Below are 17,040 nucleotides of genomic sequence, written 5' to 3'. Positions count from 1 at the left end.
CTGCCTCAATGCCCAGCTTTCCCCCCAAATCCTTGCCGCCGCCTCCAGGCAGCCCTGAGCTCACCATTGCCCCTGGGACTGAAGGGACCGTCCTCCTGCTGGGGTCGCCCCAGCCTGTCAGCCCTTCTCCGTCCATTAGACCAGTGGCTCTCACTCAGGGGGGCCGTCGCCCGCAGGGACATCTGGCCATATCTGGAGACATTTTTGGCTGTTACACCCGGGGGCGTGGTACACTGCTGGCACCCAGTGGGGTGCTGCCTACATCCCACACGGCACCGAGCAGCCGCACACGGACGTACCTGCTCCAATGCCAGCGATACCCACACTGAGACACCGGCGAGGCGAAGCCTGAGAGAGCAGCGAGGGGGTGGGGGGCGGGCAGACTTCTCCTTCCTGACGGGCACCATCTGCCCCCGAGCCCTGGCCCCTGGCTCACTCCGGCTCCTCTGAGCACCCAGCCCAGAGCCAGTTCCTGAACAGACCCGGTCACGCTGCCAACAGAGCATCCGTTTAATTGGGTTAAGTGGCCATTAGCAGCAAAAGCAGGGCGGCTGCGTGAGGAAGGGTTTTTAATTTTACTCTTTAAATGATGCTCGCTCCCCAGAGAGGCCGCTGACGGTGGGAACACTGCCCACTGGCGCCCCCGGTACCAGGGCCGCAGCAGCACCCCGTGTCCCGTCCACCGGGGCCTTGTGGGGGTGCGCAGGGAGGGGGAGCTCAGTGTCTTGTCTCCATTGATGGTTCCTGGAGCTGTGAGACCAAGGAAGGAACTGCGGGGGCAGGGATGGGCCCAAGGTCACTGGGTCATCACAGGAGAGACCAGAACCCCACCTCCCTGTGGACAGCAAATGCCATGTGGCCACTGGTGGCAGCATGGAGGAGGGCAGAGAAGGGGGGAGGGGAGTGGGCGGGGGCTGGAGCCCAGCTGCCTGGATCTAACGCCTGCTGTGCTGGGAGACCTGGGCCAATGGCTTAACAGTCTGGGGCCCAGTTTCCTCAGATGTAAAATGGGAATAAGAGGAGTAGCTCTTGGCTGGTAGGGAGGGTGAGGGGCGATCTGGCATGTTCCAGCTCAGCTCAGGCCGGGCACGTGGCAGGCACGCAGACGGAGGCCGGCAATCGTGGGGAGGAATTAATGCTGCCATTTCGGGGGAACGTCCCAGGCTCTGAATCTACACAGAGCCATCTGCGGAGCGTGAAACATACTGAGGCCCAGCCCCACCCCAGAGTCTGATGTGGCGGGTTGGGCTGGGGCCTGGGCATCTGGGTTTAAAAGCTCCTCAGAGGCTCCAGCGTGCCAGCCGGGTCCCACACGCTGCGTGGACGCCAAGGTACAAAGGCACAGCCTCGGGGAGGTCCTGGCCCAGGGCAACGGGCAGAGCTGAGGTGAACCGTGGGCGTGGTAGGAAGGGCAGAGCTTAAGGCCGAGGTCTCCAGTCCTGGGTGCCCAGCCAGGCCTCTCCACCGCCCCTGGCTTGTCTGAGGCTGGAGGTGAAAGCCCCACCTCGGGAGCAGACTTCTCACCGCCACCGATGTCCCCCAGACCCGCTCTGGCCCTGGTGTCCCATTCTCCACGAACCAAGCCCACTGGACCACACGACCTTGGCCTCGGCCTCCACAGGAGGCTGGAATGCCCCGCACTGGGGTCACTCCTCACCTTATCCAAGTCAGTGCCCCTCCCCAGCCTCTCCTCTGATCCCATCCACGCAGCAGAGGTGCCAAGGATGGTGCCAGGGATGGTGCCAAAGGCGGCACAATCTTCAGGACACTTTCTCACCGTGGCCTTTAGAAATGATGGCTCCTGGAGCTGTGGGACCAGAAGCACCGGGCAGGGATGGTCTCCTGTCCCCATTTTACAGAGGGGAAAACTAAGGCCAGGGCTGGGCCTGGAATGAGCTCCACCAGGGCTGCCTGTGCCGGCCTGCACACAGTAGGCCATCAGTGAATGGAGGGAGGGCTACAACAATGAAGCGATGACCTTCCTGAAAGAGGGGCTGGGTGCCAAGGCCCCAGCTGGGAGGAGAGGGGAGTCCTAGCGGGGTCCAACTCTGTCCCAATCTGCTATAAGAGGTGGGCGTCTCTCTCCCCTCCTGGGACTCAACAGTCGGGCCCAGGCTCAAAGGACCCATCTCCCGGAGGCAGGGGTTCCTAGAGAGGACCCCTCGTGTCTCCGAAGCCTAGGCCCCAGCAGGTCTCCCAGACCCGGGGCTGCCAGCTGCCTGTGCGGCAAAGCCCTGACCGCCACCTCCCGCCTGACTCGTGGCCCATAAACCACCTGTGCAGCTTGGAGACGCTCGTTACCAACACTGATTGTCCCTGATTAGATGAGACAACGACCTCCCTCTTCGCAGGACCCACATTAACATTCCAGACCAGGGCAAGAGGATTGACAACGGACGACTGGATGGGGCCCAGGGAGAGGGGAACAATGAGGTGGGACTGCGGGGGCCCAGACCCCCAACACCCCTCCCTCCGTGTGCACGCGGGCCGCAAACAAACGGGGGAAAGGCGAAAGGGCCAGGCCTTGGTGAAAAGCAAATTTAAACATCATTAAGGCCGAAGCGCATTTTGAACAAGGAAGACCCAGGTGGGAGGAGGGCGGCCCTCCCCTTCCTCTGGGACACGGGCAGCCGCCAGGGGGCGCTGCGGGGGACGTCACCTGCCGGGAGAGGGCTGGGAAGGGAGGGCTGGGGGCTCCCTGCTCATCTCGGGGAGAATGTGGGCAGTGGGGGGGCCTGCCTCAGGGTCCTAGTGACCTGGGTTCAAGTCCTGGCTCCGCCACACCCTGACCCGGTGCACGGCACCTCCGCGTTTCAGGGTCCGCTCCGGGAAGTGGGCGTCCCTCACGGGGCTGCTGTGAGAAGGACCGGTGACACTCAGCCCACCAGTGAGTGTCTTTTCCTATCGTTGCCCCACTGAGAATCACCTGCATTTAGTGCCACTTGCACAGGCCGCGGCCTGGGCTGCGGAGGGAGAGGAAAGGGTACTGAGCCCTGGCCTGCCGCTCGGGGCCGGGCCTGTGGGTCCGCAGTGGGTGGGGGGCTCCCCCTAGTCCATGATCCAGGTCACACAGGGGCAGGCAGGGGACCCAGCTCCTGGGGGAGGAAGGGGTCCTGGCTCTCGCCTGGGGCGGGATGTGGTGGGGTTCAGGCTGGGTGGCTGCCCCTAACTTGGCCCCGCCAGGACCTGGCCCGAGCTGGGCACGTCTCGCGTGGGCTGGCTCACCGTGTGTGTTTGTTTAAAGAGCTTTATTGATATGTAATTCACAGACCGTACAATTCACCCACAAACAACACAAGGGGTTTTCTAGCATATTCAGAGAGCTGCGACCTTGACCACACTGAGGTTAGAACATTTCCATCACCCCAACAAGAAACCCTCGGCCCATTAGCAGACACCCCCGTCCCCGCCCTTCCAGCCCCAGGCAGCCACTGATGAGCTCTCTGAGTCCACGGATTCCCTGTTCCAGACGTTTCACAGAAAGGGGATCGCACGCCAGGTGGTCTTTCGAGACTGGCTTCTCTCACTAAGTTTAATCATGCAGCGGTTCTCAACCTTCTGGCCCTTTAAATACAGTTCCTCATGGTGTGGGCCAACCATTACATTATTTTCGTTGCTACTTCATCACTGTGATGTTGCGGCTGTTATGAATCGTCATGTAAATATCTGATATGCAGGATGGTCTTAGGCGACCCCCGTGAAAGGGTCGTTCGACCCCCAAAGGGGTTGCGACCCACAGGTTGAGAACCGCTGGGTTAATGCTTCCAACTTCGTGCCCACTGTCTCGTGTGTCAGTACTGCTCCCCTCCCCTTTTTTGTTGTTACTCCTCACCCGAGGATATTTTTCCCATTGACTTTTTAGAGAGAGTGGAAGGGAGGGAGAGTGAGAGAAACATCGATGTGAGAGAGACACATAGATTGGCTGCTTCCCACATGTGGCTCAGACCAGGTATGTGGGTGCCCTTGACCAGGAATTGAACCCATGACCCTTCAGTGCTCAGGCCAAACACTCTAACCACTGAGCCCACCAGCCAGGGCTGTACTTCTCTCCTCCTCATTGGACGGGTCTCTGACACAGGCCGGGGCGGCTGCAGTTGTGCCTCTGATCTGGGGGCCGCTTGGACCCCTCCCTCATTTACTGTGTGACCTGCAGCTCCAGAAGCCCCTCCCAGCTGCTGCCCTGGGCTCGGCCAGCTCTGGACAGCGGGTCGGGGGGGCCCAGCCGGCTCTCACCTCACAGAACCGCTGTGCTCGGAGCCGAGAGGCCCGAGCCGACCGCTCTGAGTCTAGAGGGGAGACCGAGGCCCCGTCAAAGCCGTGGGCAAGCGGAGGCCCTGACGCCTGGCGTCACGTGGCCACAGCTTTCTCCTGGGGCTTTCAGGCTCCCTCCCCATCAGAGCCAGCAGCCCAGCCCCAGGCACAGGCAGGCCACAATCCTGGCAGGTGCGCGCCAGGGACACTTACGAAACAGCAGAGGGAGGGAGAAGCAGATGGAGGGAGAGGCGGACTCGGCCTGGGCCCCACCACCACACCCACACGGGGTCGCCCAGGCCCCCGTCACCCCGCGTGCAGCCTTCCCCAGATCACACCGCTCGCGCCCGCCGCAGCTGCCACGGCCCCGCGGCCACAGCCCTGCCCGTGGCGCCGGCCTGCATTCAGGGCGCCAGGAGGGCCGCAGGTTCTCGGGAGGCGAGGACAGGTCTGCCCGCCCTCCCGATGCTCACACCTACCTTCAGGGCCTGCACCTTCCTGGCCAGCAGCCCCTCGATGTCGCCGGCCACCTTCTCCACCAGCTTCTGAGGCTCGTTCTCCTGCACCGCGAACAGATTCCGGTTGTCCCTGTAGATCTGGAAGGAAGCAGAGCCGGGTGAGGCCAGGTGGTCCCAGTGTCCCATGCCCGCCCCGCCCCCGCCCCCGGCTCTGGTCACGGAGACAGAGCGCAGGGGTCTGGGAGGGGGGCCCAGGGCGCTCTTGGACTTGGAGGACACAGTCACCGGCTCCACAGCTGGCACTGGTTGTGGCTGTCGCCGCCCCCTCTGGAACTCAGGGTTCCTCCCCAGGGGCCATGAGCAGCACCCCCCCCACCCCGCCTGGCTGAGAGCTGTGAGGGGGAAGGGTGGGGGGGAGGAGCCCATAAGCACACATAGCACACCACACACCAACACAAGATGCCCACATGCTCACGCGTGTACACGCACCTGCACACCCCACAGGCATTGCACACAGCCACCCCTCCGCACGGCCTCAGACAGCTGTACCCCTTTTTGCTGGCGCTGCCCCAGGGCATTTGCAGAAATTGTAGCGGGAGCTCTGGGTGCCCCCAGGGGGTCCTCTGTCATTCAGGGCACAGAGAGCGGGGGCAGGGACCAGAGAAGAAGAGGCACGGGGGGGGGGGGTGGTGTGTGCACATGGGTGTGTAACTCTCACAGTCCGTATCTGCGTGAGTGAGCGTGTTATGGCTCCGCACACACCCGCCTGTGCCGTGCTGGGTGCTGGGTGCTGGGGTGCGGGGCGTCAGGGGGCGGAACAGAGCCTGGGGGCTCGCACAGAGTCGGAGAAGCAGATCTGCGGGCATTTCTGTTCATGGCTGGAGGCTTGCGGGGTGTGTGTGTGTGTGTGTGTGTGTGCACATGTGTGTGCACTGGACACCCCTGCAAACGCCGGGGCCTGACTGGGTGCAGGTGTCCATCCAGGTGGCCCCGGCAGGTCCGAGTCACCGTGACCGAGCTGAGCTCCCCCAACAGGCTGTGCAGAGGAGGGGGCGAGAGACCCAGGGGTGAGGAGGAGGAGGCAGGAGGCGGGAGAGGCAGCGATGAGAGACAGGCAGGCAGGAGAGATAAGGTCGGTGGAGTGAGAGAGGGGAGGGGAGATAAGGCTCCAGGCATCTGACGGGGCGGAGGGGGGACTGGTCGCCTCCTGAGCCCCTGCCCGCCCAGCGCCCGGCAGCCCAAGGGTTAACGCTCGCACAAAGCGGCTCGCACTCCCCTCCCCCGCCCTGTCCCTCCCGGCTGCTCTTTTCTCTTTGTCCTTCTCTTAGAACAAAATAATTTGTGGTGAAGTTGCTCCTTCCCACAGAGCAGTGGGGACTTTTGAGTGCGGGGTGGGATAAAGCCAGGAGCTGCGGAGTTCCAGGGGACACCAGGCCCGGCTGCCCCGCGACCCAGGTCCCCCGTGGAGACAGAGGTCAAGGAGGGGTCAGGGCCTGGGAGCCCCTGGGAAATGCAGGGAGCCCGGGGCCCAGAGCCCACGGCTGGGGGAACAGGCTCAGAAACAGGCAAGGGCGGACCAAGGACACACGCCTGTGAGTGGTGGGCCAGGTCCCCCCGCTCCCACCGCCCTCCCGCACCCAGGTCTCAGGAACCAAACACACACCTTTCCCGACACTGCGCCTGGCTGGGCTGGACCCCGTCTCAGCCACACAGCCAGCAGGGGGCGCAGCCGCCTGGCTGCTCAGGGCATGGGATGCCGCTCTCCTACCTGATGCCCCTGTCAAGGTCATTCCCAGGCGCCTCTATCGGGGCGCCCAGAGCCCCGCAGCCCAGACCTGAGGCTGGGCCTCGTGACCTGCTGGCAGCCCATGGGGGGAGCGCAGGGTCCTCCCCGCGGGCCCTGGTGTCCCACGCAGCCTGCACGGCGGCTGGGCAGGGCTAGGGAATCGCCATGAGACCGGGTCTCCAGGTGCCAGGGTCACACCCCACCGCCCAGCAGATGGCACGCGGGCTGGAAAGCCGGGGCCTGCGGAGAGGCGCCCCCTCTCTGGGCCTCTGTCCGATCTGCTGAGCGCGAGGACAGCAGCCCGCTCCACAGGCAGCCAGATGCAGGAGCCCGCACCGTGGTCGCCGCTGCTACTGTCAACGGCACCAGGATTCCGCAGGAGGAACCAGCCCCTTCCCGCTCCACCCTCTCCTGCTCGATCTGCACTCGGAGGATCTGAAGCCATCGGCTCCACTCCTGGGCTGATAGCCTCGGTCTCCTGGGGTCTGCCCCCCCTGGCCCCCCTTCTCCCTGTCCTTGCCGGGCAGTCCCTCCCCAGCCATCTTGTCCTTGTCTCCGACACCTCAGCCTGAGTCCTGGAGGTGACAACAGGGGAGCCCAGACACAGGGGCGCCACAGCCCCCTCCTCTTCTCTCCCCAGCACCGGGCCTGTGTGCGTGGCCCCTTGGCCAAGGCCTATGCCCAGTTCCAGGTTCCAGAGCAGAGCTCTGGGGCCCGCCAGGCCCGGGCCTGACGCCTCTACCCTGGCCTGCAGCTCAGTTACCCCTGGAAGGCTGGGCTGCATCTGCCAGGCTTTCTTCCTGTCCACTCTACCCAAGGCCCTCCCGCCTCCCCGTGGTGCCTCCTATGTGCACTTGCAGCCTCTGGGTCCCCAGCCCCCGCGGTTCCTCCTGCTGCCCCTCGGCTGATGCTGCCTCTGCTCCCTGTCACCTCACCCCCCGCCCCCATCTAACTCCTCCCAGGGGCAAGGGTGGGGACGGGAGCCGGGAATTGCTGGGGAGGTGAGGGCACAATCCTAGTACTGCAGGGCCTGGTCCAGCCACCAGCCAAGCCTGCCTCCCAATCCCAAACGAGCCCCTGGGGTGCACCAGACCCCTTTCCTTCTACCCCCGGTGCCTCAAACCTCTCGCTAACACTCTCCTGGCCCCGCCCCGTCGCCCTGTCCCCTGGGTGGGCCCTGAGCTGCGCCCTGTGTCTCGGAAGACCCTGGAGACACAGTCCGGGAGGGAGGTCATCTCTGCCCTCGTGAGTCCGGGAGGTGCTGTCCGCCCGCAGGCCCAGCAGGAAGCCCGGGAGAGCTCAGCGTAGACTCCCTTGCGCCCCAGCCTCATGCCCTGGCCCCAGAGCCAGCTCAGAACAGACAGGCCGGGGCGCACCGGGTGCAGGGCTCAGCAGCTGCAGCGAGATCGCATGCCTGCGGGTGTCCTTGGCCGCGAGCTCGCTGGAAAAACCCCACGGCCCAGCAGCGCAGCCTGCATGTCCCCCACCTGCACAGGCCGCTGGACCCGGAGAGACGGTGCAGGCCGACAGGTGGCTGTCGCTCCGCAGCCATGATGGGGAGGGAGGGACAGGGTGTTATCCCACCGAGGAGGTGACGAATGGCAGGGGACAGGGCAGCAGACCAGGGGACAGGCTGTCTGGAACCAGGTGGGCAGAGGCAGTGGCATAGGGGCTGAGACCCGGAGGGAGAATTCAGGAGGCAGTGGGACCTTCCCGCTCCCAGGAGTCCCTGCTCCCCCATCCCAGACCGTGAGTCTGTGGCCACCACTCACCTGGGCGTCCTCCTCCGCTGAGACCACCCCGCATTAGCCATTGAGCCCTGTCCCTCTGTCTCTCCCCTCATCTCCTAACCCGACCCATGCTGGCCCAGCCCCGACCCCCTTCTCAGCTCCAGTAATTGTCTGGCAGCCTAGGGGTGGTCGGGTCAGGGGGCCCAGGCTTCAGGGGCACCAGACCCTCTCCCAGCCTCCTGCTTCCTGGGCGCCTTTGCATAAAGGGAGGTGAGCCTGGAGGACACCTGGAGGCAGGTGGCCTTGGATGGGAACCTGGATGCTCACGGGCGGACGGAGCCAGCGCGGTCCCCAGGACACGACAGCCACCCCAAAACAAGATCCCAGCGACCCGAACGGGCCCCAACCACACGGAGAGGCAAAGCCCCGAAAGCCAGCAGCACCCACCTGCGCAGGCAGAGGAAGCGGGGGCGGGGGGGACAGGAAAGGAGGGCGAGGAGGGGAAAGGGGCGGAGGGACCGCGGGGGCCATGGGACTGCCTGTTCCCCGAGTGGAGGCTCTGGCCACCCTGGGCAGGTGCTTCCTATGCTGGACGTCACGGATCCGACGACCCCTGAGGAGGACCCTTCAATCCGGCCCCATCGGCGGTCGGGACACTGAGGGCCACAGCAGAGCTCAGGCCTGAGCCGGCCGCCCACAGCCCCTGCTTCAGGCCACACCCCACAGCTCCGCTCCTAGCACTCAGCCCAGGCTTGGAGGTGAGGCCGCTGGCAACGGGCGTGCCGTTAGATAAGCTGGCGGTTGGGTGGGCCCAACGGGGCCTGGGGCAGAGCTAGGGCGATGCTGAGGGCCGGGGGCTGGTGGCCGGTGGCCAGTAGCCGGTGGGCGGCCGTACTGGGAGGGGGCGAGGGGAGGCCTGGCAGAACCAGCCTGAGAACTAACCAACCGCCCAACCCCGTGAGCGAAACAGGCACGCAGGCGCGGCTCCCTCCGCAGCCAAGGTGAACGGCCCTGATCTCCGGAAAATTAAATCAGAGAGAAAATGGAACGAGGAAGATTTGATGCAGGCTGGGCCCTGCTGCCGGCTGTCTCCTCAGAGGCCCAGGCTCAGCTGGCGGCTCCAGCACCCCGGACTCTTCCCCCTGCCCCGGGTGCCAGGAGGGTCCAGGAAGGTGGGGGGAGCTGAGGCCCATGCTCTGGTGCCTGTGGATTTCCTGTTCGCCAGCCCCCTCCAGCCACTCCTCGCTGTCGGGTCCCTGGTCCCTAAAAACGCAGCGCTGGACATCCAACTGCCCAGCCCTTGTGCCAACAGGTCTAGAGAGACAGCAGCAAGTGGACCAGAGACGGGGGCTGGGCCTCCCTAGCCCGGCCTGTGGGCAAGCCCCGGAGGCCGCAGGGTCTGGGGCTGGAGATGGGGGCAGGTGCTGGAATGGGGTACCCTTGTGCCAGGGATTAGGGGAAGCTTGGGTAGAAGATAGGGGGCTCGTGGTGGTTCAGGGACCCTGAGTGGGGCCAGGAGGGAGGTGGGGTGATTGGACATGATCATATCAGGGGGACCCCAGCCCGTCAGGGCCAAGCCCCTGCCCTCGGCCCTGCCACGCTGCTGCCCCGCCTCGTGCTTTTGCGGGGAACATCAAGGGTGTTGACATAGCTGTTAGTCACCCTTGGAGACCATAGGACTGACTGATGAGGCAGCCCGGGACCTGGGGACCCCTTCCTCTGAGAACACGCGGGGCAGAGCCGACCAGCCCTGAGCCCGCAGCCCAGCTCCTGACGGGATTGAGGGGCTGCCCCCAGCAGGTGCACAAGAACCCCAACCCAGCTGCTCTGGGGACTCCAGGCCCTGGATTCCTGGCTGAGAGCTCCCTGGTGCAGGGTCGTGGCCTCCCTGCTCCACCTGGTGCGGGACTCAGAGTAGGGCAAGGGCAAGGGCAAGGGCAAGGGCCCGGAGCCCTCAGATCTCACGTCGGTGCCCAGGCAGGGGTTCGATGCCATGCTTCACCAGCTGCTGGCGTCCCCAGCTGCCACGTCAGGGTCCCCCGTGGCCACGCGGTGCTGCCACCATCCACAGCGGGTCGGCTCAGAGTCGGCCATATATGCAGTGTCCTGTCGCAAGCAGGGTTTGCCCACTGCGATGCTAGTTGCCATATAAAAACTGGCCTTCCTATCGAGTAGGGATTTCATGGGATAAACTTCCTGTTTAGAGGGGCTCACAGGCCCCTCCCCAGGCCATGACCACGGGCCCTGCACGGGCTGCGATGGAGGACACGAAGGCAGGGAGGGAGCAGGGAGGATGTTAGGCCCCCATCTCCTCCCACCCCGTCCCATCCCCGTGTCCTTACATCGTCACCGGGCACTCCACAGTCAGGTGGGGGCCCTCCGGAGACTGGGGCAGCAGAGATGGACCAGACCTGTCCCTGCCTTCCTGGGACTCGCCATCCAGAGAGGACAGGCGCCCATTCAGACTGCGGGCACAGAGGTGGAGCGGGGCTGTGGCGGCCGGCTGGTGTGGGCGCTCATGTTTATGGGAGGGGGGCCTGCAGGGATAGCTGGGAGGGAGGGGCCAGGGAAAGGCTGGGGTGGCTTTCCAGGGCAGAGGCCACCTGGACAGAGTCTGGAAGGCTGGGCGGGGGTCGGCCAGGCACAGGGTGCAGGGGGATAAGGGACTCCAGGCGGGAGCTCTGGCAGGGGCAGGGCCGGAGCAGGGAAAGCCGGGGGCTGCCTGGGGAGGAGCACAGGGGCTTGTGGGGGCAGGAAGGAAGCTGAGGGGAGGGGAGGTTGATACCAAGGTGGTGAGGAGTGGGGGGTTCTCGGAGGAGGGGGTGTGTGGCCTAGGTCACAGGCAAGAAGGCCCCGGTGGCTCCGTGGCCCCTTGGCCCCCAAGAGGCAGCTGCTAGGAGCTGTCGCCAGCAGGTTCCCCTGGAAAACTCACGGGGGCACAAGCCCCCGCCGCCACCCCCAGCAACGCCTCCCCATTTTTAAAGTTAAAGTTTAGTTGACTGTCATCCATTACCGCAATTAGTACATTATGTCTAATTATGCAATTAGTGTAAAAAGTGCACTTGCTGCCGAGAATGGGAAATTACGCTGGCTCGTTACGCTGTAAAATCTATGTCATAAAAAGGCTCAATCTCTTGTTTTTCAAAAGACACAACATCCAACACAAAACAATAAACCAAAGCCTCCCAGTTGAGCAAGGGCCAATCTGTGCCAACTCCCTGCACTTCCCCTCGCAGACCCCGCTCTGCCCGGCTTGGCCGCAGCCAGAGAGCGCAGGCCCCACGGCCCTCCCGGGGTGGCCTGTCTTTGCTCCTCTGACACAGAACCGAGTTCAAATCCATGCCGACCCCGATGCTCCGTCCACCCCTCCGGCCCCGGCTTGGAGCGAGGCCTCCAGCATTGAGACCCGTTACCTTTCCGGTGAGAACGGTCCCCGAGGGGCCATGGCCTCTGCCGGGCGCTGAGAGGAGGGGGCCCACTCCAGCTCAGGGGAAACTGGAGGAACTGTCTCACACTTGTGGCTCCCAAACCCTGGGCGCTTTGCCTGGAGAGAGAGTGAGCTCCCCATCACGGGAAGTATGCAAGCCCAGCTGCCAGGGATGCTGAGAAGGGAGGCGGCCGCAGTCACCCTGCACAGTCCCTGGACTCAAGGCCGCCACCAGGCGAGAGCAGCACCCCCATGGCTGTGTGCCTCCGGGAAGCTCAAGGACGAGTGACTCTATCCTCCCCGGGCGTCCCCGGGGATATTCTGGGGACAAGCAGGAGTGAGAAAGGAATCTGACAGAGGGGCCTCCCTGCCATGGGGGTGATATGCCAACTGGCCACGTCCGTGGGGGCTGGGAGAGCCCGAGGCGTGGGGCACCCGGGCCCCGGAAGTGTGCATCCCTGGTTCTGGGGTGCTGAGGTCCCGGGGTGCTGTCCACACCGCAGGGGGGAGCACTTACTGAGATGACAGCTGGGTTGTGAGGGGCGAGGGGGACTGGTCCCCACTAGAGGAGTACCTGTTGCCTAAACTGAAGGTACGGGTCCCCAGACGGTCCTGGGCTTTGTCTGGTCCGGTGATGTTGGAGAGCAGGGAGGGGGCCGGGCCGGCCGCGTGGACACGAGCCACAGGCCCCGCTCAGCTCCGTTTGGTCCAGGAGAGCACCGGGAGTGAAGATCTGAGCCCGAGGTGAACCCAACTGCAGGCAAGATCTGGGGGCCCTGCCTGCTCCCCCTTCCCCGAGCTGGGAGCCGCCGGCTGTCGAGGCAGCTGGGAGGGAAGCTGTGCCCAGCATACCAGCTGGCACGGGGGAGTGCGAGTAAACATAGCCACACTTTCCCAACTCGCAGAAGTCGCCGGGTGGCGGCCGGCTGGTGTGGGCGCTCATGTTTATGGGAAACAGACTGTTTTCTGCCGCGTCTGGGCCCCCTTGCCACCCGCCCTGGCTTAGTTCTCTCCCGTCGCCTCCCCACCAGCGGCCCCGCCTTCCTCCCGCCAGGACTCCTGAGCTCTCGGCGCAGCCACGGCGGTGACAGTGACGCCAGGCCCTCGGTGTGGCCAGACGGGCTGGGCCGTCACCTACCAAGTTGTCCTCACAACGATCCCAAGAGGCAGGCACGGGACTGGCCGCCCTGCGGAGCCGAGGAGCCCGAGCCCGGCAGGTGGAGAACCCGCCTGAGACGACGCAGCGAGCGCGGGGCCGGGGCGCTGGGCCTCTCGGACGGACTCAGCCGCCAGTTCCAGGCCGCGGTGCCCATCGCTCCCCCTCCTCCCTGACCAATCGGGTCTGCCCTTTCCCTGGGCACCACCTCCAGCAGCCCTGGCCCGTGGCCTGGACACAGACCCTGCCCTCGGAGCACGGCACAGTCCCCGTCCCCCACACACAGCCCTGGAGACGCCCCGGACCCGGTCCCGGTCCTGCTGTCCGGCCTCCTCAAGCCCTTCGCCCTCTGAGCCCCTGTCTTCAGCCTGCGAGGCCCTCTCAGCCCCCGGCTCTCAGGACGGGCAGCTCTGGGAGCCGGGGTGGGCGGCGCTGGCGGGCCAGGGCGGAGGCCTCCTCCCAGCACAGCTCCCAGTGATTCCGAGGTCTCACCTGGGACGCCTGGCCCTCCGCCCAGAGCTGGCAGAACTTTAAGCCCGAAATACCCTCGTGAGACAGACCCGAGACTGGGCCGAGGCCCAGTTCCGAAGGCCAGAGAGCAAAGGACAAAATCTGCTTCCTCTGCCGCATCACCCCCATTGCACCCCCCACCCCCAGCACTGCCGGCCGGGGTGGGCCACCTGCTCAGGGCCGGGGCAGGTCGGACTCAGCAGCTGCTGGCTTCCTGTCTTACGCACGAGAAAACGGGGTGCCAGGAGGGTCGGAACCTGTCCAAGGGGAGACTGCGCGGCCCCCGAGCCCCCGCAGGCGTTCAGTGGGGAGGGCTGACAAGCCATGGGGCTGAGCCCTGGCCTGCTCGTTACCAGCCACGCGGCCGCACAGCCTTCACCCTCCCTGTCCACGCAGCCCCGAGCTGCCGCAGCCAGGCCTTCTGGGACATTCCTCGGAGGTGAAAGGTCCAAGGCAAGGTGCTGTTGGCTCCGCAAGGGCTGCTCCCAAGGTCTGGAGAGCTCTCCGCGCCCCACGCTGTCCCGAGGGCCCCACTTCCCAGGCTGAGGGGCCCTGGGGCTGCTGGTCGTGGGCAAACAGGAGACCAGGGCATCTCGTGGGGGAAGAAGACAAAGACGAGGTGAGCGGGCGGTGGCTGGGCCTCCCTGGCGTCCAGGGTCCTCGGTACCTGAGCACCCAGTGGCGAGGCTCACCGTCCAGTCGGCCAGCCCACTGGCTCTGGGTGCCAGCAGCTCCGGCTGGAGGTTCTGTGCACCTCGGAAGGCAGCTGCGGCCACTGAAAAGCTTCAAGAGAGGACCTGGGCGCTGGGGCCACCTGAAGGTCACGGCCCTCAGTCCTCCAGCTGGACCCGCACCGGGAAGCTAACAGCCTGGCAAGGACCCCGCCTGCCCGACCGCTGCCCCTAGACCAGGGTCCCCGGAGGCCTGGCCGGGCTCCCTCCCCTGATAAGCAGGCCCGAGTGTCAGGCGCTGATAAGCCGTGGGCCCCAGAGCCAAGCCGGAGCCGCCCCCGGGGAGCGAGCCCAGGGCGCCGGCCCGGCTTGTCCGTTCCTGTGCCGGCGCCTCCCAGGTCGCCCTTCCCTAGTTTTCCTTTCCTCCTTCTCCTTCTCCCAGTTTACAGGCTCGTCCTGGATTTTATGGAGCCGCGTAAGTGCCCTTAAATCTGGAGAGCACGTCGGAAGCATAAACACATCAGCCGGCGGGACTGGGGCCCGGGCCTCGCACCGCGGAAGGCGTGCCCAGGGAAGGCCCACAGCAGGGACCCCCCAGAGGGGAACCCCCTCTCCTGGGCCCTCGGAGGAAAGCTCCCAAGTCTGGACCCAAAAACTTCAGGGGGTCACCCCACAAGGTCCCCAGAGCTGGGGCTCCTATGCAGGCCTTGCTCCTCCCTGCACCTCCATCCCCCCCAGTTCACTGTGGGGAGAGAGAGACAATTCCTAGCGCCCCCAGCTCCAGGCCCTCCCTCCTTAACGCCGAATCCCAGCAGCCACCGGGCCCGACGTGTGCCTTCACTGCGTCCGCACGGTGTTTGCCAGGCAAATGAGCTGTGCAAACAGAACCCACCGCCGGCTGCACCGCAAACACTGCGAGCGCCCGGTCTGAACAGCCATGAACTCCGAGGCGAGTGCGCTGCGCTCAGGGGAGGCCGACGCACGCCTGGACTCCCACCCCCGCTGGGCCCCCTCTCTCTGCCCAGCTGGACGGGGTGCCGAGTGCCACGGGAAGAGCTGCCAATGCCGGAGGCCCGAGTGAGCCCCGTGCTGGCCATCTACTGTATCAAACCCTCACCAGCCCCAGTCCTCGTCCCCATTCACAGACGAGGCAACTGAGGCACAGAGAGTAACGGAGGAGCTGGGACTCAGTGGCCACACAGACCCGGTCCAGACCAGACCCCGCCCACCTCCAGCAGCTGGTCTCCATCCCATGGGATCCTGTGACCGGCCAGGGCCCCACCCTGCCCCAGGCACTCTCCTCTGTGAAGCCCGCTGGCTGCCCCCTCAGCCATGTGGGGGCTGCTTGACCCCGGGGCGACGATGTTCAGGGGGCTGGGGAGTTGGTGCCTGCAAACCTCATCCTGTTTGCATCTCCCTGGAGAGCTCACCTCAAAGGCACCTGGGCGTCTCCTCCCAGAAAGCACAGCCTCTGCAGGACAACTGCCCCTCACTCCCCCGTCCGATCTCCTCGTGGTGCCAATCGGATCCTTGCTCTGCTCAGGGGCTCCACCGGCCCCCAAAGAACCCACCGGGCCCTGAGGGCTCACTCGCCAACCTGTGTGCCCAGTGGGATTGTGGGGAGAACAACCAGAGGGTGGGCGCGCCCCAAGGACGTGCTTCTGCCTTGCAGGGCTGCAAGTCCAGGGCCTCGGGTACAGATGGGTAAACTGAGGTCCGAGAGGGAGGGGTGGACCCAGGCTCCAGCTGCTGGCACCTCCTCTGCGGGGGAGGTCAGGGAGGCTCCCAGCAGAGGGCTGTGAATGGACGGGCCAAGAGGGAGCACTCCCTGGCAGGGGAAGAGCCAGCCGAGGTGGAGGTGGGTGAGCGGCTCGGCCTGAGGGCCTGCGAGGCAAGCTGCTGGGGTGGGGGGGGTGGTGCCCAGTGGCAGGGCAGAGGCAGCTGTGTCCCCTGCTACTTACTGGGCCTGGCAATGGGCTGCTGGTGCGAATGCTCTGAGGACCTGTGGGGTCCCCTGCCAGGCTGGGCACAGGAGGCCTGGGTCCCTGGAACGTGGTGTAACCTTGTCCCCTCTACCCGCTCCCCACTTTCCCCAGGCCTGGGCACCCACAGGTCTTAGAGATGACATTGCGGGTCCCCGAGTCCTTTGCTCAGTGATCTCCAGAGGGAGGGGGGACGGTGGAGCCTCGAGCTCTGTCAAGGGCTCCCTGAGCAAGGAGGCGGCGAGGACACGGCGCCAAGAGGACAAGAGCGGAACAAATTGCCCCAATTACGTAAGGCAGCCCTACTTCCTCCTCGGCACGGCAAGGAGAGGACCGGACAGATCTGTCCCTCCGCACCCTCCCCCCACCGCCGCCGGGCCCGCTGGACACCCTGGAAGGGAGCCCGCTCAGAGGTCCCCAGAGCAGGTCTCTGGGCCGGGTCCCCGGTGCTGGGCAGACTTTGAGGGTGGACTCCAGTGGCCCCTTTCCTGGGGCTGCAGGATGGGGTCAGGGCAAGAGGCCCGGTCCGTCCTGCTCAGTCATCATTCCTCGAGGGTCTTCTTTTTTAAAAAGCATATTTGTATTGGTTTCAGAGAAGAGGCGAGAGGGAGATAGAAACATCAATGATGAGAGAGAATCATTGATCAACTGCCTCCTGCGTGCCCCACGCCAGGGATCAAGCCCGCAACCCGGGCATGTGCCCTGACTGGGAATCGAACCGTGACCTCCTGGTTCATAGGTTGAGGCTCAACCACTGAGCCACGCTGGCTGGGGGAGGGTCTCTGAACGTACCCCTGCCCACAGGTTTCCTGCCTGCACACGTGGGTGCACAGCCACTTCTGCCTATCTGCCCGGAACTCCATGCCCCAGGCCTCTCCCCTTTCCTAGGTACCCCCTCCCCGCAGGTCCCTGTGTCCCTCCGCTCAAGCACAGCGCACAGTAGGCCTCAGGGAACATCTATGAGCATGTGACGGGCCCGGGGTCGCTCCAGCAGACCCAGTCCCCTACCTACTGCCCATCACCAGCGCTGGGCTCCCGGCCGCATCGACCCACATCCAGACCCAGGCAG

General features: G+C 65.1%; 1 protein-coding gene across 2 annotated transcripts in view; it reads right to left on the bottom strand.

Annotated features, from left to right (window-relative positions):
• The window catches only part of CACNA2D2 (calcium voltage-gated channel auxiliary subunit alpha2delta 2), a 109,562-nt gene that overhangs the window by 51,447 nt on the left and 41,075 nt on the right, over window positions 1-17,040 (bottom strand). For both annotated transcript variants that reach the window (XM_036333458.1, XM_036333459.1), the window contains exon 3: window positions 4,731-4,847. In XM_036333458.1, coding sequence (XP_036189351.1) covers window positions 4,731-4,847 — 117 coding nt within the window. The remainder of the gene's footprint in view (window positions 1-4,730; window positions 4,848-17,040) is intronic.

Source organism: Myotis myotis, unplaced genomic scaffold (genome assembly GCF_014108235.1).
Source record: "Myotis myotis isolate mMyoMyo1 unplaced genomic scaffold, mMyoMyo1.p scaffold_m19_p_13, whole genome shotgun sequence".
Taxonomy (NCBI): domain Eukaryota; kingdom Metazoa; phylum Chordata; class Mammalia; order Chiroptera; family Vespertilionidae; genus Myotis; species Myotis myotis.
Note: the sequence above shows the minus strand (reverse complement) of the source record. Positions and strands in the feature narration are given on the sequence as shown.